Source organism: Cnephaeus nilssonii (assembly GCF_951640355.1).
Source record: "Cnephaeus nilssonii genome assembly, chromosome: 19".
In the NCBI taxonomy this organism is placed as follows: Eukaryota; Metazoa; Chordata; class Mammalia; order Chiroptera; family Vespertilionidae; genus Cnephaeus; species Cnephaeus nilssonii.
In genome coordinates, this window is record NC_137090.1 from 38,880,029 (window position 1) to 38,907,353 (window position 27,325).

General features: G+C 56.4%; 2 protein-coding genes across 10 annotated transcripts; both read left to right on the plus strand.

The window, feature by feature from the left end:
- Window positions 1-8,286, plus strand: INCA1 (inhibitor of CDK, cyclin A1 interacting protein 1; the record flags this gene model as incomplete). Of its 6 annotated transcripts, none has more annotated exons than XM_079797527.1 (8): window positions 1-209; window positions 848-890; window positions 1,430-1,517; window positions 5,628-5,741; window positions 6,185-6,224; window positions 6,475-6,665; window positions 7,121-7,286; window positions 7,502-8,286. In XM_079797527.1, the coding sequence occupies exons 3-8, from the start codon at window positions 1,435-1,437 to the stop codon at window positions 7,643-7,645; spliced, it is 738 nt and encodes a 245-aa protein (XP_079653653.1). In that variant the 5' UTR covers window positions 1-209; window positions 848-890; window positions 1,430-1,434. The 6 variants fall into 6 exon arrangements, with proteins under 6 accessions (XP_079653653.1, XP_079653652.1, XP_079653651.1 ...); XM_079797526.1 differs by having other exon boundaries at window positions 1-314; window positions 7,502-8,285; XM_079797522.1 differs by having other exon boundaries at window positions 173-659.
- CAMTA2 (calmodulin binding transcription activator 2) lies at window positions 8,285-26,707 on the plus strand. 4 transcript variants are annotated; one of them, XM_079797515.1, is made up of 22 exons: window positions 8,285-8,399; window positions 9,672-9,765; window positions 9,948-10,051; window positions 11,225-11,292; window positions 11,375-11,510; window positions 12,081-12,167; window positions 12,418-12,571; window positions 12,892-13,026; window positions 13,648-14,588; window positions 15,200-15,326; window positions 16,563-16,697; window positions 18,643-18,758; window positions 19,408-19,592; window positions 20,049-20,127; window positions 22,287-22,509; window positions 22,742-23,043; window positions 24,080-24,276; window positions 24,522-24,705; window positions 25,689-25,760; window positions 26,051-26,220; window positions 26,401-26,475; window positions 26,569-26,707. In XM_079797515.1, exons 2-22 carry the CDS (start codon window positions 9,735-9,737, stop codon window positions 26,630-26,632), a joined length of 3,585 nt encoding a protein of 1,194 aa, XP_079653641.1. In that variant the 5' UTR covers window positions 8,285-8,399; window positions 9,672-9,734; the 3' UTR covers window positions 26,633-26,707. The 4 variants fall into 4 exon arrangements, with proteins under 4 accessions (XP_079653641.1, XP_079653640.1, XP_079653642.1 ...); XM_079797514.1 differs by lacking the exon at window positions 8,285-8,399 and having other exon boundaries at window positions 9,005-9,765; XM_079797516.1 differs by lacking the exon at window positions 8,285-8,399 and having other exon boundaries at window positions 9,712-9,765; window positions 12,096-12,167.
- Window positions 26,708-27,325: the final 618 nt, after the last annotated feature.

The following is a 27,325-nucleotide window of genomic DNA, read 5'->3' on the forward strand; positions in this document are numbered from 1 at the left end:
CAGGGACCCAGGCCAGCCCCGCGCCCGCGGCCGCGGCGGAGGCGCGCTCGGTGGGGCGGGGCTTCTCGCCGGGCCCCGCCCAGGAGGCGGCTCCGCGCAGGCCCCGCCCCCGGCGCGCGGTGCTGGCGGCTCCTCCCCTGTCCCGTCGCCGCCTCGCCCCCGGCTCCGCCAGGCCTGGCGTTCTAGAACGCGCCGCGCAGCTGCCTCAGGTGCCCGGGCCCAGTGCGGGCAGCGACGGCCCAGCCCCCGGGCGCTCTGCTCCTGCCGCCGCCGCGGGCCCAGGCCGCCCCTCCAGACCCCGACCGGCCCCTCAGGCAGGAGCCCTCGACCAGGGGCCACATGCGGTCCTCCGACTCGCTGCCCCAGAAGGCCTGCCCAGGCCCCAATGTGGCTGCCACGCAAGGGTCGCCTTAGCCCCCTTAGGCGAAGCCACACACAGGCCTCGCCCTCCCCTCCAGGCAGGGCCACCCACCCTCTCCCCGCAGCCCAGACCCCTCAGGCCCTCATCTGCCCGGTGAGGCCTTGACTGCACCCTTGGTCAGCTGCTGAGGACTCCGTCCAGCTTCCTGAAGCCCCGTCCTGCCCCTTAGGTCTAGGTCACCCATGGAGACCCAACTACCGAGGTCCGAATGGCCCTCAGCTCCTAACTGACCCCTGAGGTCAGCTCACCCTCTGGCCCAGGACATCCCATTTAGACCCCTCCTGCCTTTCCAGCCCAACGCTATCCCATATGCCCCCTCAGCCCTACACATCCTCTTTTTCACCTCCCCTAACTGCTTCCTCATCCCTTCTGTAGTTGCCCTTGGGTAAAGTTTCCAATTGGCCTTTTCTTTTATGTTTCCGACAGGCACTCTTGCAACTAGCATCCTTACATCCCAGCTGGCTCTCAGGTTGTATTTGGCTCCCCCTACCCCTGGCTCTGTGCAACTGACCTTTGCTCACCTTTACCCATAGACCTTCCCAACTGCCCCCTCCTTCCCTGTCACCAATTGACCACTCTGTCCACACTTAACTGATGTTTGTTGTTTTTTTACCAACCCTCAATTCTCTAACTGCCCCCAACCACCAATTCCATACCACAATCCACAAAAACCTCTGTCCTATCTAGTTTCCACCTGCCATCCCTTTTCATTTCATCATCTCATAATTAAGTAACTTAACTGCCATTTGTAAATTTCACTTACTCTATACATTTGGCTTCAGAAAATTTATTTTCTCCTTTATCTTTTACCACATCCACATTTCCTAGGCTCTCCATCTTCAACCTGTATACTCAGCTAATAGACATGTCCAGCACTAGGAATACCTTTCAAGCTCTCTTTCCTTTCTCAGGACCCAGTATCCTCTTTCCAATCTCTAGGTCTGCTACTGGTCTCATCCCTACAGCCATTTACATGAGTGAATGACTCATTTTTCATTATCCTCCCAGCACCAATGAAGCGGCTCAGTCCAGCCAGCCAGCCCAGTCCAGTCATGCAGGTGCAGGAAGATGGAGACAACCTCATCCCCTTTGCCAAGTGAGTCGTCCCCACCCACTGGGGAGAATAGGGACAGGATGGAGGGAAGATTGCACGCCTGGGCTCTTTCCTAAGAAGAGTTGGAAATAAGGGAACAAGAAGCTGAATGCCTGGGCTCAGGGGATTGATGACTCATTAATTTATTCAGCAAATAATTTTTGAACACTGCATTGTTCTAGGCACTGTATTAGGCACCAGGGATTCAGCAAGTAGGAAGACAGGGGTCCTGCTCAAAGAGCTTACATTCAAGAAGGAGGAGACAGAATATGCAAATAAACATAATTTCAACTAGTGAAAAAATAAATAAAACAGGAGTGTAATAGGAAAATAGAATGTAGTGAGGTGATTGTGGAAGACTGTTCTGGGGGGGTGAATTTAAATTGAGATCTGAACAATGAGAAGGGGCCAGTCTGATAAGAACCACTGGGGAGAAGAAGGAATCGTAGGTTTTATTTTTTTACTTCTTTGGAAGGGAAGGGAGAGAGGGGGAGAGGAAGAGAGAGAGAGAGAATGAGAATTGATTGAATGTCTCCTGCACGAGGCCTGACTGGGGCTGGTGATCAAACTCCAAGACCCTTCAGCGTGAGGGCCGTGGCTCTGACCCCTGGGGAGCACCAGCCAGGGAGGAATAGCAGGTCTTTTAAAGCTCCCAGAAACAGGCTTGGTATCTTCTAGGACCAGGGTCAGGCCAGTGTAACGGAAACTTAGGGATCAGGGAAATATAGAAAGTAAACTCAGACAGTTAGGCAGAGGACCTAATAGGCCATTGAAAAGAGTTTGGATTTAAAAAAAAAAAAAAAAAAAGAAAAGAGTTTGGATTTAACTCCAAGTACAGTAGAAATCAGTGGAAGTTGGGGTTTTTTTTTTAACCCTCACCTGAGGATATCTTTTCCATTGATTTTTAAAGAGAGTGGAAGGGAGGAGGAGAGACAGAGAGAAACATCCATGTGATAGAGACACATCAATTGGTTGCCTCCCACATGCCCCCGACCAGGGCTGGGGATCCAGCCTGCAACCCAGGTAGGTACTTGACCAGAATCAAATCTAAAACCCTTCAGTCCTCGGACCGATGCTCTAATCCAGTGGTCAGCAAACTCATTAGTCAACAGAGCCAAATATCAACAGTACAACGATTGAAATTTCTTTTGAGAGCCAAATTTTTTAAACTTAAACTATATAGGTAGGTACATTGTTATTAACTTAACTAGAAGCCCGGTGCACGAAATTTGTGCACGGCGGGGGGTTATCCCTCAGCCCAGCCTGTACCCTCTCCAATCTGGGACTCCTGTACCCTCTCCTGGGACTCTCCAATCTGGATGTCCGACTGCCCGTTTAGGGGGAGACAGAATATGCAAATAAACATAATTTCAACTAGTGAAAAAATAAATAAAACAGGAGTGTAATAGGAAAATAGGGCAGTCGGACATCCCTCTCACAATCCAGGACTGCTGGCTCCCAACTGCTTGCCTGCCTGCCTTCCTGATTGCCCCTAACCGCTTCTGCCTGCCAGCCTGATCACCCCCTAACCACTCCGCTGCCAGCCTGGTTGATGCTTAACTGCTCCCCTGCCAGCCTGTTTGCCCCCAACTTCCCTCCTCTGCCAGCCTGGTCACCCCTAACTGCCCTCTCCTGCAGGGTTGATCAACTCCAACTGCCCTCCCTTGCAAGCCTGGTCCCTCTCAACTGCCCTCCCTTGCAGGCCTGGTCCCTCACAACTGCCCTCCCTTGCAGGCCGGGTGCCTCCCAACTGCCCTCTCCTGCTGGCCATCTTGTAGTGGCCATCTTGTGTCCACATGGGGGCAGGATCTTTGACCACATGGGGGCAGCTATATTGTGTGTTGCAGTGATGATCAATCTGTATATTACTCTTTTATTAGATAGGATAGAGGCCTGGTGCACGGGTGGGGGCCAGCTGGTTTGCCCTGAAGGGTGTCACAGATAAGGGTGGGGGTTCCCTTGGGGTGTGGGGCAGCCTGAGCGAGGGGCCTGTGGTGGTTTGCAGGCCGGCCACGCCTCCTGGCAACCCAAGGGGAGGCCCTGGTATCTGGAATTTATTTTCCTTCTACAATTGAAACTTTGTAGCCTGGGGCGGCAGCCATTTATGGGGCAGTTAATTCATCTTCTACAATTGAAACTTTGTAGCCTTAAGCGGGTGAGCCCGGCCAGGGTGTCAGAAAGCTTTGCTTCCCCTGTTGCCGCCGGCAACCCTGGCCTGCTCTCTCAAGCTCCATTCTGCCGCCATTTGTTTCAATTTGTTTACCTTCTACAATTGAAACTTTGTAGCTTGAGTGGAGGCTTAGGCCTGCAACGGCTATGGAAAGCTTGGCTTGCTCTGTTACCTGGGAAACCTTGCTCTCTGTGGCTGTAGCCATCTTGGATTGGGGGTAATTTGCATACTCGCCCTGATTGGCTGATGGGCGTGGCTTGGCTGGTGGGCATGGCTTATGTAGTGGAGTGATGGTTAATTTGCATATTACCATTTTATTAGAGAGGATTGGGGTACTCCTAAGCTGGCCTTTACTAAAAACTCAAGGGGCCAAAGAGCCGCATGTGGCTCACGAGCCAAAGTTTGCCGACCACTGCTCTAACCACTAGAAAAACCAGCTAGGGCAATCAGTGGAAGTTTTTAAGCAAGGAAATGACTGCAGGCTTTTTTTTCAACTTTTTTATTACAGAAAATTTCAAACAAATATAGAAGTAGAGAAGGTAGCAATAATGAACTCAGCTTCAATAATTGTCATTATATGGATAATCATCTCATCTGTATACTCATCCAGACTCCTACTACTCAGATTATTTTGAAGTAAATCTCAAATTATACATCATTTCACATGATCACTTTTAAAATGTCACTCAAGCTGTTCTGTGCAGAGTAGTTTGTAGGGGATCAGATAGAAAGAAGAAGAGGAGGAAGAGGCCATTGCAATAGTCCAGGCAGTGTAGTGGAAGATGAGCTGGGTTATGGTGATGAGTGGAAATGAGGAGGAGTGGTCAAATTTGGGTATATTTTAAATGTAGAACTGATAGGACTCGCTGATAGATTTGGGAGGTGAGGGAAAATGAGGTATACCAGGTTTGGGGCTCTAGCAACTGGGCATCAGAGGCCTTTCAGTGAGATGGGAAGGCTAAGGAGATGTTGAGTGGGCAGTTGAACCTGTAAGTCTGGAGTTCAGGAAAGAAGCCGGCTGGAAATACAGATTTGGGAGTCATCAGATTTGGGAGTCATTAGTGGTATTTAAAGTTATAGGGGCAGGGGGAGATGAAGCCATGGGCCTGGGTGAGATCACCTAAGGAGGGATGGAAATGGAGAAGATACAGGGCTCAGGCCTAAGCCCTTGGACACTCTCCTCCTAGAGAGCAGGAGAGCAGTCATTTAATCTGCAGGCTTTGGAGGTGTTGAGCACTGTTATCAAACAGCTCTGTACCTCCCTCACCACCTACAAAGATAGTCTTTCTGAGATAGGGGAGACGAAGCAGGAGTAAACAGGGGTTCTGCTCTCCTGCATCCTTGCATTAACCTATCATCATCTGAGTAGCTGATAGCTGGGCCTTCCTATTTAACAGCCCCGCTTGCTAAATATGATGTTCTCTGGTTGTAGGGTGTAGAAGCTTGAGATTCAGTGAGATCTGAGGCTCAACAATAGCCAATCTCCACCCTCATCTCCTTTCAAATCAGAGGCTTTACCACCTTCCTCAGCTAGAATGGATTAAGTGAGGACAGAGCCTGAGGGAGTCTGAGTAGCTGTATGGTCTCAGGGAAAGACAGGGCCTCTGGCCCTAGCCATTTGGCTCAGTGGATAGAGTGCCGGCCTTTGGACCAAAGGGTCCCGGGTTTGATTCTGGCCAAGGACATATACCTTGGTTACAGGCTCCTCCCCAGCCCAGGGATCCTGGTCGGGGCACATCCAGGAGGCAACCAATCGATGTGTCTTTTTCACATAGATGTTTCTGTCCTTCTCTCTCTCTTCCACTCTCCCTAAAAATCAATGGAAAAATATCCTCGGGTGAGGATTAACTAAAAATAAATAAAATAGACAGGGCCTCTGAATCCCTGGGGTGAGTAGATGTAAGGGAAGAGCCAGACCCTAGCCTCCCTTGTCCTTACCTCAGGTCTTCCAGGGTGGTCAGCCGATCTTCACCCCCCAGCTTGCCTTCCCGGAGCCTCAGACTGACACCCCAGCATTATGGAGACATCTTCTGGGACAACCTTAGTCAAAGGCCCAGGTGGGTAGAAATGGAGAAAATGGGGACTAACTGGAGGTAGGAAGGTGAGGCTGTACAATTTTTAACACTCATAAAGCTTTATAGCCCTGGCCGGTGTGGCTCAGTTGGCTGGAACACGGAAAGGTGACAGGTTTGAACCCTGGTGGGGGCACATACTCAGGTTGCGGGTTTGATCCCTGGTTGGCACAAGTGAGGAGGCAACCGATCAATGTTTCTCTCTCCCTTCTTCTCACTCTAAAATCACTAACAGTATGTCCTTAGGTGAGGATTAAGGGGGAAAAGCTTTATGGCAATATGCACTAGTCTGGGAATAACTGCCTCACTGGTTCATGGACATTGTAGCTTCGAATGCCAGATGAATAGGTGGTTGGGAGAGATCTTTAGAGAAACAACATGGATGGGGGTGTCTCTCTGCACTTAGCCGCCTTTTTTGTGCTTCACAGCTCCACCTGGATGGAAGAACAGTACATCCCATCCCTGCTGGTATGACAGACTTTCTGCCCTTCAGTACTTCCCAGTTAAAACTGCACCCCAGCTCTCCTATTACACGTTCCCTCCAGTGTCCCCCAACCAAAGCACGGAACCAGCCCTCCTTTCTATCAATCGTGTTTTCCAGATCACAGCTGTTTTCGTGATCTGAGCTTCCCAAGACCCCGGACTCCCTATTTCAGTCGAAGCTCCCCTGAGAGCCCCAGTTCTGCCATCTATCTCCTTTTCCCCTTCTTTGGCACAGAGAGCCACTGGCTGTTCCCAGCCTGGCGTGTACCCCCCTGAGGGGCTCCCACCCCCAGAGATGCTTTTCAGAAGAAAGAGAAGGAGGTCGTATTTGGCAGGAATGCAGGGACCTGGGGGCATCCCAGCCCGAGTAAGGGCTGTCACTTACCACCTGGAGGATCTAAGGAGGCGACAGAGAATCATCAATGAGTAAGGAGAGACATCTGGGCTCCGGGAGCCTAGCAGGGTTTGGCGGCAGAATGGTTTGAACTAAGGAAGGGGTGGAGGATTTTGAAGGAATTGGAGGTTGTTTGGAAATGAATCATGAACTTGGTGGGACTGCAGCAGAGTTTCCATAATGTGGAAAGGAGGGAACTAAGGGATGGTGGGTGAGCCATTGAGCCGGAAGAAGTGGAAACTGGATCACTAAACACAGGAAAGCACTCCAGAGATCTGGAGGATAGTGGGCAGCTAGTGGTCACCTCTGAGTCCTTGAACTAAAAATACTTCAGTCTGAGGGGAGCAGACAGTGGGAGTGGAGGGTTGGAAGTCAAAGGACAATGCCCCTGGGTCCCAGCTTGAAGTATTTTAGGACAGAAAGGTGAAGATGGAGCGACAGGAAGCCTGGCCTCCAGGCACCTCTGCTAAGCCTAAAATCTCCACAGACTAAAGAAGGCCCAGTGGAGCAGCTGTGGCGCTGCAGCCGAGCCGCCGGTGCCTGGCGAGGCGAGCTGTGGATTCCCCAGCACCAGTGAACGCCCTGATCTGGAAGAGGAGGGGGCAACCTACCCACAGGAAGAAGACCACTTCCTCCCTCCTGGCAGGGCCCAGGTTTGGTTGGAGAGGAACTTGGAGGGGTGATGGAGGGTGGTGTGGATGCCTGGTCTTGCATGGAGAGGCATCGGAAGCCAAGAGCCAAGTTGGCTTGCTGGATTTGAGGGGAACAAATCAGAGATGTGGGGGTATCGGGGTATGGGCACTAGGAAATCTGGAGGGACATACTTTTCCATTAGTTCCTTCTTTTTCCATCTTCCTCCTCTTTACAGCTGCTCTGGTCTCCCTGGAGCCCCCTGGTCCAGGAGGGATCCTTCCTCTCCAGGCAGCTGAGCTCTCTGACCCCCTGCAGCACCGTCAGAGCCCGTGGGAACCCCCTTTCCAACACCTGGGGGATGGAGCTGCCCGAGGAATAAGGAAGAACCCTTATAAAGTCTCCGCAGCCTAAAGAAGGCCCCTGGATGGTAAAGAAACCATCCATGCCTATCCAACTTGCTAGCGCTGCCCCAGGGACCCAAGCCGCCTCCTCGTCGCTGGAATCACCCCAAAGGCATTTCCCCGTCCTTAGCCTCTCGCAGCTTCCCCTCGCGTCTCTGCACTAGGCACCAGCAGCCCTGGGCCTCCCATCTCCACCCACCCCTCTCGGCAGCTCCCCAGGCCGGTGGGCCCAGCCTGCTCCCCGCAGTGTTCTTTCCCCTGGTCTTTCATTAAAAAGAAAACAAGTTTAGCCCGGAGTCGTCTTTCCGGGAAGCAGGGATGGAAAGGCTCGTGGGCAAGACCCAGCTACAATGAAGTCGGGCTGGGTCCAAAATCCAAGGAGTCGCCCTGGGCGAGAAAAGTCTGCCCCCCAGTCCAGCGTTCCTCGCCCAGCACTGGACAGACACCGCGCCCCACTGTCACGCCAGTGGGCGAGCTTCCGCCTCCGGGACCCCGGAACCCTGCCCTCCACACCGCTGCCTCCTCAGGGACTTCCCGGCAGTGAGTCCATCCACCCGCGCCCCACCCGGAGCCCCACTGCAGCACCCAGGTTCCCTTCGCGACCCTCTTCCCCTTAATTGGGAGGCCCCGCCCCGTGCGCAGTGACGTCGGACGCCGCTGTCAGCCGGCGCTGGGGGGGGTCGGTGTGGGGTAGAATGGCCGCTGCCGCCGTCACCTGCGGGACCCCGGGAGGTAAGAGCCAGGGCCTCTTGCCCGCCTCTCCGCCCCCGCGCCAGGGGGCGCAACTCCTCCGGTCCCGACGCGGCGCGCCGCGCTGGAGACCCCCGCTCCTCCTCCCGTCGCTCCTCTGCCCGCTTCCGTCCTCCTCCCCCGCGCCAGGGGGAGCCGCTCCGCAGAGGGCCCCACCGCGGACCTGCGCTCGGGCACTGCCTTGGGGACCCCCGAATCCCCACTGCCCCTCGGGCGCCGCGCGCCCGCGGACTCTGCTCCGCAGTTTCTCCCGAACATCCCTCCCTCCCTGCGGACTGGAGGCAGGACCCTCCCAGCTCGGAGCTTCTCTGGGGACCACCGCCCCACCGTGGGGGCCGCCCCTGGGCCCGCTCCGCGCCTAGTAGGCAGCCTAGCCCGGACTGTGCACCTGCGCCCTGGGGCGGAGTCCTTACCCAACCCACGCAGCCGAGCTCGGAGGGGCCTCCTCCCCCTCTTCATCCTCGGACACCTGGCGGAGCCCGCGCTGACAGCCTCCTCCAGCTCCATCTGTTCCCCCAGGAGGGTGGGGGCTCCTGGAGCCGGGGTGTAGATGGTGTAGGGTGCGCTGGAGGCCGGGGGCAGCAGAGGGTTTGGGGAGGGTGGGAGAGAGGTGGGTCAGGGGTGGAGAGGGCTGTCAGCCTCTGGGTTGTCCTGAGGGTGGGAAGCTGGGTCGTGGGTGAATATCCCAGATTGTCCTAGGCCTTGACCATCCTGGACCAGAGAGAGAGGTTAGGATCGGTTATCAGATCTGTCTTTCCTCTTGGATAAATCAAATAGAGAAGGGACTCAGGGTGTGTCTTCTAAGGCCTCGCTCTCCACTGGACTTAGATCTCCTGCCCAACGCCCAACGCCCAACCCCCAGCATCTAGGCTCTCATTTGCCAAACCATTCTCCAAGGACCGGATGCCCTGAGTCCCAGTCCCCAGGACCTGACCCCGCCAAAGCCCCAGCCTCCTCCAGAGCCTACACTGTAGGACGCCAGCCCCGCCAGTGTCTCCCCTCCCCCACCCACCCCCACTCCACCCGACTCTTCCTGATTACTCTTCTGTCGTGGCTCCCCACTCACGTTGGTTCCTGGCACCAGGCCTGGGCTCTCCCCCTCCCCCACTCCCTGGCTCTACTCTCACATCAGAGCCTATCCCCTTCCTTCCTCTCTTCCTCTTCTTTCCCATGGCCCAGTTCTGCACTGCCTCTCCCACCTCCTCCTGGATAAGTGTGAGGGCTTCGGCCATGACCTGTTCTCTCTTACCCCAGCACAGACTCCCCCTCCCCCCGGCCCCTCCGGCCAGGGGTGACCTTGCCCCTGGAGCCCTCACCATGAGTACCAAGGACACCACCGAGGTTGCTGGTGAGTTCACAATCCAGGTTCCCACTTGGGACCACAACCTCCCTCCCTCCCTGCCCTGTGGTGCCCGGAGTTCTTGGACTCCCTGCTCTCCTTGTTTCAGTCCCCCCCCGCCCCCCCGTGCTCTGGATTCAGCCCTTTGCCCTAGGCCAGCACCCTAAGCCCTCCTTTCTAATTCCCTCTAGAGAACAGCCACCACCTGAAGATCTTTCTCCCGAAGAAGCTGTTGGAGTGTCTTCCTCGATGTCCACTGCTGCCTCCAGAGCGGCTGCGGTGGAATACAAACGAGGTTTCCTAGGGAGCTTGGGGGATCAGGGCGTAGCGGGGTCTGGTGAGAGGGAATGAGGGCCTTCCTGTGTCTGTCCACACTCCCACGTGCAGGGTACTATTCCCGGCTCTTTGGGGACCCCAGGGGAGGTACAAAGACCTGCATCTTGTAGGAGCTCACTTCTTGGCATAGCCACCTGAGTAAGAATAATAGCTACCACCTTACAGTATTTCTTACAAACCGGGTACTGTGTTAAGCACTTGACCTTCACTATCTCATGCTGCAGCTCTGATGATGCCGTCTATAGAGCAAGCACGGTTATCCCCGTGGTATAGATGAGGAAATGACTTACCTCGTGTACTTCTCTAACTCGCTCCAGAGCTCCTGCTTTTAACCACCACTTACGCTTGCTCCTTCTGGAGGGCGTGTCCTGTGTTACACACCTTCTGTGCTCCCTACACCCAGTGCTTTGTATGTACTTGGTGGTTGATCATTATTGATTTGATTATTGGACTAGAAGAGGACTGTCAGTCAAAAGGGGTGTGTGTGTGTGTGATTATTAGGGCTAGAGAGGTCAGCAGCGCTTCATGGAGATCATGGATTTGGACTATAGGATGGCTAGGATTTCCAGACTCAAAGAGATGTGTACGTGGCACTTCAGGCTTGTGCAGCACTAACACTGAGGATATTGCTGCTCAGCTCAAGTTCAGGGAAGAGTCAGTGGTTCAGTCTGGCAGGAATGGAAGGTGCAATATGGGTGAACAGTGTGAACGTAGGAGCGACGGTTTGATCCCTGGTCAGGGAGAACCTTGGAGTCAGGCTGAAGAATCTGGAATTCCTGGTGATGTCAAACTATTGAAGTTTTCTGAGTCAGGAAGTGGCACCAAAGTGGAATTTGGAGAGTAAAATAATGATGAACAAAGAATGGTGAAGAGCTTGGGTCTGGCCCCAAGGTAAAAGCCCCAGTTGGAAGGGAGGGAAGGAGTCAGGCTGATGGAATTCCAGAGGTCAGACTTTAGTTTGGGTGGAACCTGGGATTCTTAGAAGGGCATGAGCCTTGCTGGGTCCAGATAGCTGGCAGCATCCTCCACCAGCTGCCAGAACTCAGTGGAGAGTGACCCTGAGGGGGTGGCCAAGGGGCCAGTCTGAGACTGTGTGCAGGGGACACCCACCTGAGTACCTCCTCCTCTACAGGAGATTGCATCCTACTTGATCACCTTTGAGAAGCATGAGGAGTGGCTATCCTGTGCCCCAAAGACAAGGTGAGAAAGTTCGTGAAGGTGGCGAGTGGCAGGGGTCCTGGGTTTTGTTCACAGAACTCAAGGCCAACCCTACCGTCTTCAGGCCTCAGAATGGCTCCATTATCCTCTACAACCGCAAGAAGGTGAAATACCGGAAGGATGGCTACCTCTGGAAGAAGCGGAAGGATGGGAAGACCACCCGAGAGGACCACATGAAGCTGAAGGTCCAGGGCATGGAGGTAAGCGAGGCATCCAGCTCATCTGCCCTGGCCCAGCCTTCTCAACCCTTAGCTGGGTTCCAGCCCTGTCAGGACTTGGGACCATGGTCTGCCTCGCCACCCTCCCTTCTCACTCGCTTTGCAGCAGCTGGCTGATAGCCCACCCTCCACACCCCATTTCCCTCCGTGTCCCCGCTCTGCAGCCCTTAGGTTATGCCTCCCCTGGAGGACACCAATGCCCAGTCCCCTCACCTCACTTGCATTTCCCTCAGGGGTCCAGGTATTGAACCTCTAAGCACAGGTTTATCTTCCCCAAATCATTGCTCCTCATCTCAGTTGTGTTCTTGCCCTGCCCTCCGATTTCTAGATAGTCCTGTATCTCAAATGTGATCCTCATCCTAAGGCCCTGGTCCCAGTGTTCCCTTCTCCTACCTCTCATCCATGATTTGGGGTGCTGGGATTTTAAAGGTGGGGGGAAGAGATGGGGGGTGGGTAAGGGTTGAAGAGGAACCGGTGGAAAGATTGGGATTCCTGCAAAGGGACTGAACAGAGGAAGAGTTGGGGAGCAGACTAGCCCTCCCCCCACCCCAGCCTGTCTCCTGGCAGTGTCTCTATGGCTGCTACGTTCACTCTTCCATCGTCCCCACATTCCATCGGCGCTGCTACTGGCTGCTCCAGGTGAGGACGGGAGCGCTCCGGGAGGCACCCTCTTCCTGGCTCTTTGAGGGAGATGGGGTCTGGAAGGGTGCGGTGAGGGGTGACTAGTTCTGAGTGGGTAAAGGAGCTTGGCAGGTAGGGAGTTTGGGATCGAGAGAACCAGAACTTGGGGATGGAGTTGGGGGTGCCTGGGAAAAAAGTGAAGACTAGGAAGCCGAGCCCTTGGATCTCAGGACCCCATGGTGCTCTGTGTGTGCCCTTGTGCCCTCAGAACCCTGACATCGTCCTTGTGCACTACCTGAACGTCCCAGCCCTGGAGGATTGTGGAAAGGGCTGCAGCCCCATCTTTTGTTCCATCAGCAGTGACCGTCGAGAGTGGCTCAAGTGGTCCCGGGAGGAGCTGTTGGGACAGCTGAAGCCCATGTGTAAGGCAGCAGGGCGAGGACAGTGCTCCAAGGGAGAGTGGAAACAGGGCCCTCCCAGAGGCACCAGGAGCCTGTGGGGTGACCATGTCCCTCTAAGCCAGAGGGTGCTTTCCCGCGGGGGTGCTAGGCCTCCTGGTGAGTTCTAAAATGGAGAAGGGACAGCTGCGAACTACAAATGCCAGCAGTCTCCAGGCTGCTGGCCTCTTTGCACCTGGCCAGAAGTCTTGGAGCATCTCAGGTGCTTGACGGAGCCGAGCTGTCAAGGTGCTCTGGGGACTTTTGTGGGGGTCCCATAGCACTTCCCCCCGCCTCTCCTCTAGTTCATGGCATCAAGTGGAGCTGTGGGAACGGGACAGAGGAGTTCTCTGTAGAGCAGCTGGTGCAGCAGATCCTGGACACCCACCCGACCAAGCCTGCACCACGAACCCATGCCTGTCTCTGCAGTGGGGGCCTTGGTGAGTGACCCCGACTTTGGAGCTCTCGTCCTGTCTAGTCACACTGCACTGAAGCCAGGGGGTATCTCTCTTGCTGGGATTTGCATGCCTTCCATCTGGGTGCACACTGACCCCGGCTCCTTTTACTTGAGTCTTGGCAGCCCAGCTTTCTATCTGTCTTCTACCCTTAGCAACTCCTTCCACCCCAGCACTACCACTTAGACCCAGCCTTAGCTTTACTCCTAATTGGTACCCCCTTAGTTCTGTTCTTTTGTCCTTTTATTTATGCTTTCACCTATTTTTCTCACCTTTCCTCCAAGCCCTCTGTCGCCCCCACCACCCCATGCTCCTTCAGTCCTGTTTAACATGAGGAAGGAGGATTATTTCTGCTGCCCCCCAGTGGCCATAATCAGTCTTACATCTCTAGTATATAGCGGAGTCCCAGGAACTACAGGAAGGTGTGGGGAAAGGTGGGGGTGGGTAAAGGTTGAAGAGGAATTTGTGGGAGATTGGGATTCCTGCAAAGGGACTGCACAGAGGAAGAGTTGGGGAACATACTAGCCCTGCCCCCTCCCCAGCCTGGGAATGATGGAGAAAGATGTGTCATATCTCTTCTCTCTTCCCTGCCACTTTCCATTCCAGGTTCCGGGAGTCTTACGCACAAATGCAGCAGCACAAAACACCGCATCATCTCTCCCAAAGTGGAGCCCCGCGCTTTAACCCTGACCTCTATCCCCCATCCCCATCCCCCGGAGCCCCCTCCACTGATAGCCCCACTTCCCCCAGAGCTCCCCAAGGCACATACCTCCCCATCTTCCTCCTCCTCCTCCTCCTCTTCCTCAGGCTTTGCAGAACCCCTAGAGATCAGACCTAGCCCTCCCACCTCTCGAGGGGGTTCATCGAGGGGAGGCACCGCTATCCTCCTCCTGACCGGACTGGAGCAGCGTACCGGGGGCTTGACGCCCACCAGGCACCTGGCTCCCCAGGCTGATCCGCACCCTCCCATGAGCTTGGCAGTGGTTGTCGGCTCTGAGCCCTCTGCCCCACCTCCTCCTCCCAGCCCTGCCTTTGACCCTGATCGTTTTCTCAACAGCCCCCAGAGGGGCCAGACATACGGAGGGGGGCAGGGGGTAAGCCCAGACTTCCCGGAGGCAGAGGCTGCCCATACCCCCTGTCCTGCCCTAGAGCCTGCTGCTGCCCTGGAGCCCCAGGCAGCTGCTCGGGGTCCCCCTCCACCGTCAGTAGGGGGTGGGAGAAGAGGAAACTGCTTCTTCATTCAAGATGATGACAGTGGAGAGGACCTTAAGGTCCAGGGGCCTGCCCCACCCGTACCTTCACCCCCTCCTTCACCACCCCCCTCACCAGCCCCCTCGGAGCCATCGGGCAGGGGAGGAAGAGGGGAGGCCTTGTTTGGAGGAGCCAGTGGGGCTGGCGAGCTGGAGCCCTTCAGTCTTTCATCATTCCCAGACCTTATGGGAGAACTCATCAGTGAGGAAGCTCCAAGCATCCCTGCCCCAAACCCCCAGCTCTCACCTGCTCTTAGCACCATCACAGACTTCTCCCCAGAGTGGTCCTACCCAGAGGTGAGTCTCTCATCCCCGTCCCTCTTACCCCATGGTATGGGGCCTAGTTACCATGGCTGCTTAGCTCTCCTCCCAACCTCTATTTTTCCACAGTGTGGCTTCTTTCCTGTTTCCATAGTCCTTCTGACTCACCCTCTCCCTCCCTTCCCATCCCACGTGGTTGTGTGAGTCCCCAAGTGCCCAGGGACTTCATTCCCTTGGTGACTTTCACAGGGAGGGAATTGGGGCAACTTAGTGCGGAGACGAGGAAACATAGTCGGGATGTGATTGCAGACTTTGGGAAGCTAAAAGACTGTCTTCGTTAGTAGGGAAGTTCTGCTTTATGCTGCCCTAGCAAGGGGAAGGAGGAACTACAGTTGGGGCCTAAAAAAGGACTTCCTTCTGATGACAGCTGTCTGCAAATGAGTCGGTAGCCTTGGGTGAGGCTAGCAGGCTCAGGTGGAGGGCAGGGATGTTGGGGAGGAGGGACAGACTAGCTGACCTTATCCCAGGGGGTCCTGTCCAGTGCCTGTACCACCAGACTCTAGCACAGGGCCTGAGAGTCTACATTAGTGAGTGAATGAATACCCAACAGAGCTCTAGCCACAGGGCCCTCTGACTTCTGTCTGCAGGGTGGGGTCAAGGTGCTCATCACGGGTCCTTGGACGGAGGCCTCCGAGCATTACTCCTGTGTCTTTGATCACATCGCAGTGCCAGCATCACTTGTCCAGCCTGGTGTCTTACGCTGCTACTGTCCCGGTATGGGGATGGGACGAGTGGGGGAAGGGACTAGCTAATGGCATTTAGGACTTCTGGAAGCACTGGGGACAAACGTGTTGAGTTGTTCCTGAGAGCACAAAGCATTCAGTCTTGAGGCTGAGTCCCACGGTCCTCCAGCAGGCAAATGAGTCTGGGCTTAGGTGTGAAGGTCTGGGTTCCGGTCCAAGAAATCTACTCCTTACTGGACTCGTGACCTTAGATACGTCTGCTCTTTTCTCGGGTCCTTGGCCTCCCCTCCTGTAAGGTCAGGCATTTGACCCAGGGAGTCTCTGATGTCTGTTCCGGCCTTAGAGCCAGAGTCTAGCTCTTAGAAGAATGAAAAGGGAGAGATGTTGGTCTCCTCCCACCAATCTTGGGACTGAAGGACATTGGCTTCCATCTAATACAATAACCGTTAGCCACATGTGCCCATTGCAATCAATTAAAATTAAGTAAAATTTAAAATTCAGTTCCTCAGTCACACTAACCACATTTTGAGTGGTCAGTAGCCACCTGGCCAGTGCTGCCCTATTGAGCAGTGCAGATAAGCACTTCCATCGTTGAGGAACGTTTTGTTGGACAGTGCTGGTCTAGACGTCACTGCCAGAGCAACTTCTAGTCTCTGCCCTTTTGCCAGCAACCTTGCCCCCGACCCTGCACTCAGCAGTCAGCCTGACTGTGGGACCCCAAGGCTCACCAGTAGCACGGTGACAGCTTTGTTGTTGGAACGTGTGTTCTCCCCCATCTCAACAGCCCTGTTCAGTGGTGCCCAGATGGTGCATCAGGGACCAGGGCCTGATGGTTTCCTTGCCAAGGCCATAGCTGGGACATCGCTCTCACTAGATTCCTTCCTCCCATCTTAGTAACAGGGTCATGATGTCTGGACACTGATTCTAGGAGACCAAGGGGTTTATATACCATCAAATTACTTACAAGTATAGGTGTCTCTTGACCCTCAGCTTCCAGGCCTTGGTGCCGAATAACAAACATCCTTAACTACAGGGTCTAGAGTTCAAGGGGTCGCTGGCCCATAGCAGGTATTGAGTTCTCAAAGGAATGGAATCCCTTCCCAGTTAGTGCCAAGGCCCCCGAAGCCAGCAGCCTCTTGGCCCACAGCGGGGAAGCCGGGAAGCTCACTATGAAATGACCATCTGTGGCTCCAACACAGAGGGCCAGAGAAGGCGCTGGGGGGGGGGCGGGGGGGAGAGCCCTTCTCACTGACCTTGCCCTCCCCAGCCCATGAGGTAGGGCTGGTGTCTTTGCAGGTGGCCGGGCGGGAGGGACCCCTTTCTGCCTCTGTGCTCTTTGAGTATCGAGCCCGCCGATTCCTGTCCCTGCCCAGTACTCAGCTCGACTGGCTGTCACTAGATGGTAAGTAGCGAGCCCTCTGATCCCAAGTGTTGGGCCCTACAACCTTGGAGCATGCCACTCCTAGACCCCTCAGCACTCAGGGCCACCCCCGAGCCCATGTGTACCAGCCTTTTCTCAGCTCCTGCTTCACTGGTCATCTCTAAATGCAGCAGCAGCCTTCCCTTCCCTCCTCTTCCCTGCGGAGCCTGTTTGTCGCAGTTCTTGCCCTGCCTTCTCCGTCCCAAAGGATGGGATCCAGGCAAGCGAGGCCACGAGGCGGGAGCAGGGACAGGGCCTAGAGCAGTATACATAGGATGTGCGAGTGTGTACATACACATAGACATGTATTGTTTTCCTCTCCATAAAGTTAGGTATTTATTACAGGAAATTATAGAAAAGCACAAACTAAAAGTGAAAACTGCCGATACTACTACTCAGTAATATCTACCACTTTAATAACATGTTTGTGCTTTCTCATACAAACACACAAAGGCATACATACATGCATGTGTATGTGTGTATTTATTTTTTTAAGTATATTTTTATTGATTTCAGAGAGGGAGAGAGAGATAGAAACATCAGTGATGAGAATCATTGATCGGCTGCCTCCTGCACGCCCCGCATTGGGGATCCACCCTGCAATCTAGGCATGTGCCCGACTAGGAATCGAACCGTGACCTCCTGGTTCATAGGTCGATCGATGCTCAACCACTGAGCTGTGCTGGCTGGGCTGTGTGTTTATTTAAATCCAGCACTGGCTTTGAGAATTTGTTTCTCTCCGCTCCTGCTTCTCTCTCAGGGTGTGCGCTTCTCTGCCTTCTCCTCTGGGTGTCTCTGTTGTTGCCTCTGGGTGCCTCGGTTCTGCGGTCACCCTGTCGTGTCTCCCTCCGGGCTCGTCCTGGCTCACCTCCCTGAGCGGCCCCTTGAGGGGGCTGTGTGTGGGTTGCCCCGCAGCCTACCACGGGATCTTGCCAGGTCTCCCGGGCCTGTTCTGTCTGTCCTGCTGTGCCTGCCCCTCGCCTTCCTTTCCCGTCCCTGCCTAATCAGTTATACCATCGCTCCTCCCTCGTTCATTTCTCCTTGGACCAGGGTCTTAACTTGCCCCTCTTCTTCTCTTCCTTGTTGCTGTTTGGTACAGTCCCCAGCTTTCCTTCGTCCTCTCTCTCCTCTCTTCACCTTGTTTATCCTTTCTGCTCTCTCTCCTTCCTGTTATACAAGGGTTTCTGCTCATCCTTCTCCACCTTCCTCCCCACCATCACTTCTATGCCTCGGCCCCTTCTGCCTAGCATCTCAGAACATCCCTGACCTCCAGCCTGTTTCTTGATGCTTGTTTTCCATGGCTCTGATCCCCTCCCGCCCCTCCTCCTTGTCCTTGTGTGATCTCAAGAGGGGACAGATATAGCTTGGGATGTGTGTGTGCGCGCGTGTGTATTTGTGCATGGGGTGAGGGGAGGAGGAGGAATGGATGGCTATCCATCTCTGTCACGTTCCCTCCCCACCATCCTCTTTGTGGACAGCTGTGGGGGGCCAGGAGGAAGGGGCGGTGCTTTTCAAATCACAGTTCCTGAGCTGTTTGGGGCTAACAGAGTCCTTCAGCCCCAGCATGGGGGACAGAGGTAGTGCCTGGGGAAGAGCTGACAGCCTTTCACCTAGGAGAAGGCTGAGGGAGTGTGTGTCTGCTCCGGAGCAGTTCGGGCTGGATACTGTGTGGGAATTCCTCCTGCCTCCGTGCCTCGAAGGACACAGTTGTGGTTCTGGATTCTGGTCCTGGGTCGATGAGTAGTGTTAAGAGCCCTAGCTTAAGGACTGAGTTTCAAAGGTGGGTGGGTAAAGGGGCTGTTGTTTGGAGAAGAGGTAAGAATATGATTCAGTGTCTTTACCTCCCAGATCCTGGGATAGGTCCAGTTCTGTGTTAAGGACATCACCTAGACCCTGCCCACAACCTCCCATACCCTTTCCCCCTCAGACAACCAGTTCCGGATGTCCATACTGGAGCGGCTGGAGCAGATGGAGAAGCGGATGGCAGAGATCGCAGCAGCTGGGCAGGCACCTGGCCAGGGTCCTGATGGGCCTCCGATGCAGGTACTTCCATGAGGGAGCCAGTGAGTGGAGGGAGGGTCTTCCTAAAGAAAATGGCTCTCCGTGTGACTTCTCACTCTCCCGTCGTCCCCCCACCCCACCCCACCCCCCGCCGCCTCAGCCGGCCCTCCTCCCTAATCCCTGACGTCACCCTGCTCCCACCCCCGCCCTGTGGCAAGAGTGGCTATTCTGGGCACCCTCTTGGCATGACAGGCTTCAGACTATTTCTGGTCTGAAGAAGGGTGGAGGTGAAGGAGAGGGTGGGGGAGGGGACCAGGAGGTTGGGGTTCAGTGCTCTGGGAGTCCTGAGTTTCTGAAGGAAGAAGACTGGGAAAGGACTCTGGGTTCTGAAGGGGAGAAGCATCTGTGGATATGGCACTGACCTGAGCTGATGTGAAGGCACAACACGGGCCAGGGCTGTGAGGTCTGGCTGCCGAGGGTCTGCAGGAAGTTGGCTGTGGGACTAGGGGACATCCAGGAACTTGAACGGGAGAACTGACAGGCCTTCAGAGTCTCTGTGGTGGGAACCTGGAGTGAGAAGTGTGGGAGGGGCCGAGTGAGAAGCTGAGAGGCCAGGTATGGGATGGCCAAGGCCACCTCAAGCCAGAGGACCAGATGCTCAGTTCTCTGCATAAGGTTGTGTGTTTTGCAGGATGAAGGCCAGGGGCCCGGGTTCGAGGCACGGGTAGTGGTCTTGGTAGAGAGCATGATCCCACGCTCCACCTGGAGGGGTCCTGAGCGTCTGGCCCACGGAAGCCCCTTCCGGGGCATGAGCCTTCTGCACCTGGCCGCTGCCCAGGGCTACGCCCGCCTCATCGAGACCCTGAGCCAGTGGCGGTGAGCAGGGGCAGCGGGGCGGGAACTGGGCAGCCACTGGGACAGAAGTGTCGGGGACTGAAGCCCTGCTCAGAGGGAGCTGGAGTCACTGGGAAGGAAGAGGGGCTGGAAGATGTGTGTTGGGAGGAATTTTAACATCCCCTGAGCTACAACACTGACTTCTTGACCTCCTTACATTTATTTATTTTTCCATCAGCATTGATCCCCTCTATGCCCTCTTCCACGGCCACCCCCCCCCCCCATGCTGTAATCACCACACTGTTGTCCATGTCATGAGTTCTCGTTTTTTTGTTCAATCCCTCCACACGCTCCCAACAACGTCACCCCCCCCCCCGCCCCCGCCATCACATTTATTCATTTCTGACTGCCTCATCCCACTGACTGTAGTGCTTCTAGACAGCTGGCTTCCCACTTTGCCCCTAACTGGGCTCTGTTGTCCCTCCCCAAACCCCCCAGGAGTGTGGAGACCGGAAGCTTGGACTTGGAGCAAGAGGTTGACCCGCTCAACGTGGATCACTTCTCTTGCACTCCCCTGGTGAGGACGCCGTGGTCCCGGTGCATGTGGGGCGGGAGACGGGAGGGGCTTTGAAGGGAAGGCCTGCAGGAGTGGGGAGGACAAGGGACTGGAGATGGGCTGCCGGGAGAAAGGGCCTCGGGCCTCACCTCCGCCTGTCTCCCCTCCGTCCTTTCCCTGCCCCTCCCCTGTCTCCCCCTCCCTCCTTTCCCTGCCCCTCCCTTGTCTCCCCCTCCCTCCTTTCCCTGCCCCTCCCCCATCTCCCCCTCCCTCCTTTCCCTGCCCCTCCCCTGTCTCCCCTCCCTCCTTTCCCTGCCCCTCCCCTGTCTCCCCTCCCTCCTTTCCCTGCCCCTCCCCTGTCTCCCCTCCCTCCTTTCCCTGCCCCTCCCCTGTCTCCCCCTCCGTCCTTTCCCTGCCCCTCCCCTGTCTCCCCTCCCTCCTTTCCCTGCCCCTCCCCTGTCTCCCCCTCCGTCCTTTCCCTGCCCCTCCCCTGTCTCCCTTCCCTCCTTTCCCTGCCCCTCCCCTGTCTCCCCTCCCTCCTTTCCCTGCCCCTCCCCTGTCTCCCCTCCCTCCTTTCCCTGCCCCTCCCCTGTCTCCCCTCCCTCCTTTCCCTGCCCCTCCCCTGTCTCCCCTCCCTCCTTTCCCTGCCCCTCCCCTGTCTCCCCTCCCTCCTTTCCCTGCCCCTCCCCTGTCTCCCCTCCCTCCTTTCCCTGCCCCTCCCCTGTCTCCCCCTCCCTCCTTTCCCTGCCCCTCCCCTGTCTCCCCTCCCTCCTTTCCCTGCCCCTCCCCTGTCTCCCCCTCCCTCCTTTCCCTGCCCCTCCCCTGTCTCCCCTCCCTCCTTTCCCTGCCCCTCCCCTGTCTCCCCTCCCTCCTTTCCCTGCCCCTCCCCTGTCTCCCCCTCCCTCCTTTCCCTGCCCCTCCCCTGTCTCCCCTCCCTCCTTTCCCTGCCCCTCCCCTGTCTCCCCCTCCGTCCTTTCCCTGCCCCTCCCCTGTCTCCCTTCCCTCCTTTCCCTGCCCCTCCCCTGTCTCCCCTCCCTCCTTTCCCTGCCCCTCCCCTGTCTCCCCTCCCTCCTTTCCCTGCCCCTCCCCTGTCTCCCCTCCCTCCTTTCCCTGCCCCTCCCCTGTCTCCCCTCCGTCCTTTCCCTGCCCCTCCCCTGTCTCCCTTCCCTCCTTTCCCTGCCCCTCCCCTGTCTCCCCTCCCTCCTTTCCCTGCCCCTCCCCTGTCGCCCCTCCCCTGTCTCCCCTCCCTCCTTTCCCTGCCCCTCCCCTGTCTCCCCCTCCGTCCTTTCCCTGCCCCTCCCCTGTCTCCCTTCCCTCCTTTCCCTGCCCCTCCCCTGTCTCCCCTCCCTCCTTTCCCTGCCCCTCCCCTGTCGCCCCTCCCCTGTCTCCCCTCCCTCCTTTCCCTGCCCCTCCCCTGTCTCCCCTCCCTCCTTTCCCTGCCCCTCCCCTGTCGCCCCTCCCCTGTCTCCCCTCCCTCCTTTCCCTGCCCCTCCCCTGTCTCCCCCTCCGTCCTTTCCCTGCCCCTCCCCTGTCTCCCCTCCCTCCTTTCCCTGCCCCTCCCCTGTCTCCCCCTCCCTCCTTTCCCTGCCCCTCCCCTGTCTCCCCCTCCCTCCTTTCCCTGCCCCTCCCCTGTCTCCCCCTCCCTCCTTTCCCTGCCCCTCCCCCGTCTCCCCTCCCTCCTTTCCCTGCCCCTCCCCTGTCTCCCCTCCCTCCTTTCCCTGCCCCTCCCCTGTCTCCCCCTCCCTCCTTTCCCTGCCCCTCCCCTGTCTCCCCTCCCTCCTTTCCCTGCCCCTCCCCTGTCTCCCCCTCCCTCCTTTCCCTGCCCCTCCCCCGTCTCCCCTCCCTCCTTTCCCTGCCCCTCCCCTGTCTCCCCCTCCCTCCTTTCCCTGCCCCTCCCCCATCTCCCCCTCCGTCCTTTCCCTGCCCCTCCCCTGTCTCCCTTCCCTCCTTTCCCTGCCCCTCCCCTGTCTCCCCTCCCTCCTTTCCCTGCCCCTCCCCTGTCTCCCCTCCCTCCTTTCCCTGCCCCTCCCCTGTCTCCCCCTCCCTCCTTTCCCTGCCCCTCCCCTGTCTCCCCCTCCCTCCTTTCCCTGCCCCTCCCCCATCTCCCCCTCCGTCCTTTCCCTGCCCCTCCCCTGTCTCCCCTCCCTCCTTTTCCTGCCCCCCCCCCTGTCTCCCCGTAGATGTGGGCGTGTGCCCTGGGGCACCTGGAAGCTGCCGTGCTCCTTTTCCGCTGGAATCGGCAGGCGCTGAGCATTCCCGACTCTCTGGGCCGCCTCCCCCTGTCGGTGGCTCACTCCCGGGGCCACGTGCGCCTTGCCCGCTGCCTAGAGGAACTGCAGAGGCAGGAGGCTTCGGCTGAGCCCCCACTGGCCCTGTCGCCACCCTCCTCCAGTCCAGACACGGGTGAGGGTTATCCCTAACCTTTTTAAGAGGGGGTGTGGGTGAGACAGTAGGCCAGGGGAAGCTGAAGCGTGGGAGACAAAGTGGGGGAGGAGGGAAATCGAGGAGGAGGCAGGGAAGGGGAGAGAATACTAGCAAGAACAGACAGGCAGACGGACAGCAAAGATGGGCAGGTGGGTGACTCAAGGGATGGCAGATGGCCCCTGCTGCCCTCACCCCCTCCCTTACCTTCCAGGTCTGAGCAGTGTCTCCTCGCCCTCAGAGCTGTCCGATGGCACTTTCTCTGTCACATCAGCCTATTCCAGTGCCCCGGATGGCAGTCCTCCCCCAGCTCCTCGGCCAGCCTCTGAGATTATGATGGAGATGGCCCCCGGCCCGCTCTCCTCTGGTGCCCCAGAGGCCCCCCTCCTCCTCATGGACTATGAAGCCACCAACCCCAAAGGGCCCCCGCCCTCACCACCTCCTCTCCCACCAGCCCTGGATGCAGGGGCTGCTCCAGAGGAAGCTTACAGCCCCCCGGCTGTGGACGTGATCCCGGTACTGCTCATGTGGTGGAATTATGAGGGCTAGAGAGAGGGGTGCAGGGGTGGGGGAGGCCGACTAGTCCATGAAACAGACAGAGTCGTGCTTCAGTTTGGGAAGAAGCAGCTATTTACCCTCATTTTTGGACAAGCAAGGTAATCCTTTGCTTAACTTCTATCAGAGCTTGACTCAGAAGTCATGAGGCATCAGAGGTTAAAAATTCTGGGGAATATCTTCAGTTAGAGCTGGACTGTAGGGGTTACCTGTTGATCCATGAAGAGACAAGCTTCCTGGGGAACCAGAGTGACAGAGGGAAATTGGGAGGGTTGTGGAAGAGAGAGCTTGGCAAGATGGAGGTATCTGGCAATGACTTGGTGAGGAGGAAGCTTGTACATAGTAAAAGCTAAGAAACTCTTGTGGGGTAAATAAGTGAGAGTAAATCGTTAGGTGTAGCAGCCAGAACCGGAGGACGTGCCGGCTTTAGAGAGGCTAATGGGTTGGAGAGGTCGGGGTAGCACTGAAGTACAAAAACTTAGAGATCCCACAAGGGAGGCTGTGTTCCCTGTGGCCAGCGGGAAGTGCTGAGGCGTCAGGACTGGAGTGAAAGCCAGGCTGCAGCCATTCCATACGGTGTCGTGTGGTTGGTCGAGCCGGTTCTTGGAGAGCTGAAGCGGGGTCGGGGGGGTGGCAGGCATGGCCAAACCTGTGGGTATGATGTGCTTACGTGGGCCAGGCCTGGGTAGGACAGTAAGCAGTCAGCCTGGAAGGCTAAATCCTTCATTTGCTCAGCTTGACTCTCCATTTGGAGTATGTCCTTCCTATCCTATGTTCTCCGCAATGTCTCAACACAGGTGGAGGCCCAGTAAGTACAAAGGGATGAATCTGGAATAGTGGCTGAGAAAGATGGGGTTAGAAAGGACAGCAATCCCTGATGCCTCATCTGGTGGTGAGAGGAGGAACAAGACAGGAAGGGGACTGAGGCTACAGCTGTGTCAGGGCAGGAACATCTGGCAGTGGGGACCCCCAAGGCTCACCCCGCTTCTCCATCCAGGTGGACATGATCTCACTGGCCAAGCAAATCATCGAAGCCACACCAGAGCGGATCAAGCGAGAGGGCTTTGTGGGGCTGCCTGAGGCTGGAGCCTCAATGCGGGAGCGGACAGGGGCCCTGGGGCTCAGCGAGACCATGTCCTGGCTGGCCAGCTACCTGGAGAATGTGGACCATTTCCCCAGCTCCGCCCCTCCCAGGTGACCAGCTTAGGACAAAGCCTCCAGGTTCTTGTTCGAGGGGAGAGGGGAAGGGGAAGGCAGCTTCCCCACAGCCAAAGACCCATTCTGGAGAGGCCCTGCGGGCCTTTGAGAAGGGCACTGAATCTGGCTGAGCTCTGAAGCCAGGCTCTCCAGGCTCCACTGTGGGGCCGTCCCTTCACAGCAACCCCCGGGCAAAAGAGGGACTTCACATGCCCCTGACTGCCCTCTCCCTACCCCTACAGCGAACTGTCCTTTGAGCGGGGACGCCTGGCGGTCCCTCCAGCTCCTTCCTGGGCAGAGTTTCTCTCTGCATCTGCCAGTGGCAAGATGGAGAGTGATTTTGCCCTGCTGACATTATCGGATCATGAGCAGCGGGAACTGTACGAAGCAGCCCGAGTCATCCAGACGGCCTTCCGAAAGTACAAGGTCAGGAGGCTGGGAGGTCCCGGGAAATTATTACACTGAGTCAGGGCAGACTGTGGACTCCCAGGACTTTGGGAGGGAGGGCCAGCACCCAAAGTGGCCTTGGGCTGAAGGTCAGGGGACCTCAGGCCAGTGGGAAGGACAGGTCACATGTCTGTGAGGTGGGCCTTTAGGTGCTGACACTTCTTTTTTTTTTTCTGCCTTTTTTTATTATTTTTTTTTTTTATTGAGGTATTATATGTGTACATATCTTACCATTAACCCCCCCTCACCCCACACCCATACATGCCCTCACCCCCCAGAGTTTTGCGTCCATTGTTTATGCTTATATGCATGCATACAAGTCCTTCGTTTGATTTCTTATCTCCCCCACCTCTCCCTAACTTTCCCCCTGTAATTTGAAAGTCTGTTTGATGCTTTACTGTCTCTGTATCTATCTTTTTGTTCATCAGTTTATAATGTTCTTTATTATCCATAAATGAGTGAGATCATGTGGTATTTTTCTTTCATTGACTGGCTTATTTCACTTAGTATAATATTCTCCAATTCCATCCAGGTTGCTGCAAATGATGAGAATTCCTTCTTTTTTATGGCAGCATAGTATTCCATTGTGTAGATGTACCACAGTTTTCTGATCCAGTCATCTGCTGACGGGCACCTAGGCTGTTTCCAAATCTTAGCTATTGTAAATTGTGCTGCTATGAACATAGGGGTGCATATATCCTTTCTGATTGGTGTTGCTAGTTTCTTGGGATATATTCCCAGGAGTGGGATTACTGGGTCAAATGGGAGTTCCATTTTCAGTTTTTTGAGGAAACTCCATACTGTTCTCCACAGTGGTTGCACCAGTCTGCATTCCCCCTTTTTCTCCGCATCCTCGCCAGCACTTGTCGTTTGTTGATCTGTTGATGACAGCCATGCTGACAGGTGTGAGATGGCACCGCATTGTTGTTTTGAAGGTGCTGACACTTCTGCTTTCCCCTCAGGGCCGGTGGCTGAAGGAGCAGCAGGAGGTAGCAGCAGCTGTGATCCAGCGCTGTTACCGGAAGTACAAGCAGGTGAGTCCCTTCCCTCTAAAGCAGAACCAACCACACCCACCCATTCCAGCCCAGAGCATCCAGAGTGCTGCTGGAACCCTGACTCCCCTTCTCTCTCCACAAGCTGACCTGGATTGCACTTAAGGTATTAGGCACGAGATCCGGGTGTGAGGTGGTCTGTGGTGATTCAAGCCTTTCCACGAGCGTGTGGATTAGGGAAAGAGACCTGCGTCAGCTGAACTTGGGGTGACCCTCAGGGGCTTGGTTTCTGTCCCTCCAATTCAGCCCGCCTCTGCTCCCCACTCCTACAGTTTGCTCTCTATAAGAAGATGACGCAGGCGGCCATCCTGATCCAGAGCAAGTTCCGAAGCTACTACGAACAGAAGCGATTTCAGCAGAGCCGCCGAGCAGCAGTGCTCATCCAGCAGCACTACCGCTCCTACCGCCGCCGGCCCACGGGCAGCCTCCCTCCCCGCAACAAGTAGGGGTCCAGCCCCTGGCCCCCTGTGCCTGCCCACTGCATCCGTGCCATGGCCCATCGACCCCCAGCTCCCAGCCCATCCTTCTGCCCCCAGCCCTTCCTTGCTAGGGTCCCAAAGGGCTGAGGACGGGATGCCTGAGTGTTGTGTGAGTTTTCCTCATCTTTTCTTCCTTCTGCCAGAGGCTCCTTTCTCACCAAAAAGCAGGACCAGGCAGCCCGGAAAATCATGAGATTCCTGCGGCGCTGCCGACACAGGTAGCCATCCTTTCTCCGGCTGGATTTTGCTCAGCCACCTCCATCACCCCACCTCCCCAGATCTGCTGATCTCGACTCCTTGTTTCTCTGCAGGATGAGGGAACTGAAGCAGAACCAGGAGCTGGAAGGGCTTCCCCAGCCTGGCCTGGCCACCTGACCTCTCCCCACTCTCGAGGCCGCTCCTTGCAGTCTTAAGGGAGAGGGCTCTCTGGGGGAGGAGCCCCCTGTCGGCAGCTTTCCTCGTCACTTTGTTTGGAGATCTTCCGAGGTCTCTACCCGCCTCCCCCTCCAAAGTGCTGAGCTCCCGCTCCCACCCCCCAGCTCCTCTTCCCTCTGGGTCGTGCCCCCCCTTTTGGTCCCTGGCTCCAGAAGACCCACCCCCCACATACCTGCATCTTCAGCTGTGACCTCCGGAGCCCTGCCTGCCCCTTCTCCACAGCTCCCTCCTGGCCTGCACCCGCCTCGCCCCTTTCCCGAATTGCCTTATTTATTTGTTCGACGCGTCTCTGAATGTATCGGCCTGGCCCCACCTCTGCCTTCGCGGCGCTCGCCCCTCGTGTTTCAGGGCTGACCGTGCCCCACCCGACTCCGCATGTTTGCGTCCGTCTCCTCCCTTTCTGGCCCTGTCTTCCCCCGTCACTCCGACCCTGGCCACCGACTTCGGGGCCAAAGGGGAGACTGTATATAGGAACACGCTGCGGAGTCCCACCCCATCCCCTGAAGGGAGGGGGTTTGTAAATATGTAACATACAGAGTATAGTGAAGAGTCTATTTAAGGCGCCGCGGGGAGGGCTGCGTGGCCGGGCTCGTGGTTCCCGGACGCTGTGGGGGCCTCCGCCGGCCCCACGAG

What these genes read in the sequence shown, in the direction of transcription:
- CAMTA2 (XM_079797514.1), top strand. Translation starts at nt 9,588, where the DNA reads ATGGCCCAGTTCTGCACTGCCTCTCCCACCTCCTCCTGGATAAGTGTG. An exon ending in CAGAGTGGTCCTACCCAGAG is followed by an intron (nt 14,589 to 15,199) that starts GTGAGTCTCTCA and finishes TTCTGTCTGCAG; the next exon opens with GGTGGGGTCAAGGTGCTCAT. An exon ending in CTGATGGGCCTCCGATGCAG is followed by an intron (nt 18,759 to 19,407) that starts GTACTTCCATGA and finishes TGTGTTTTGCAG; the next exon opens with GATGAAGGCCAGGGGCCCGG.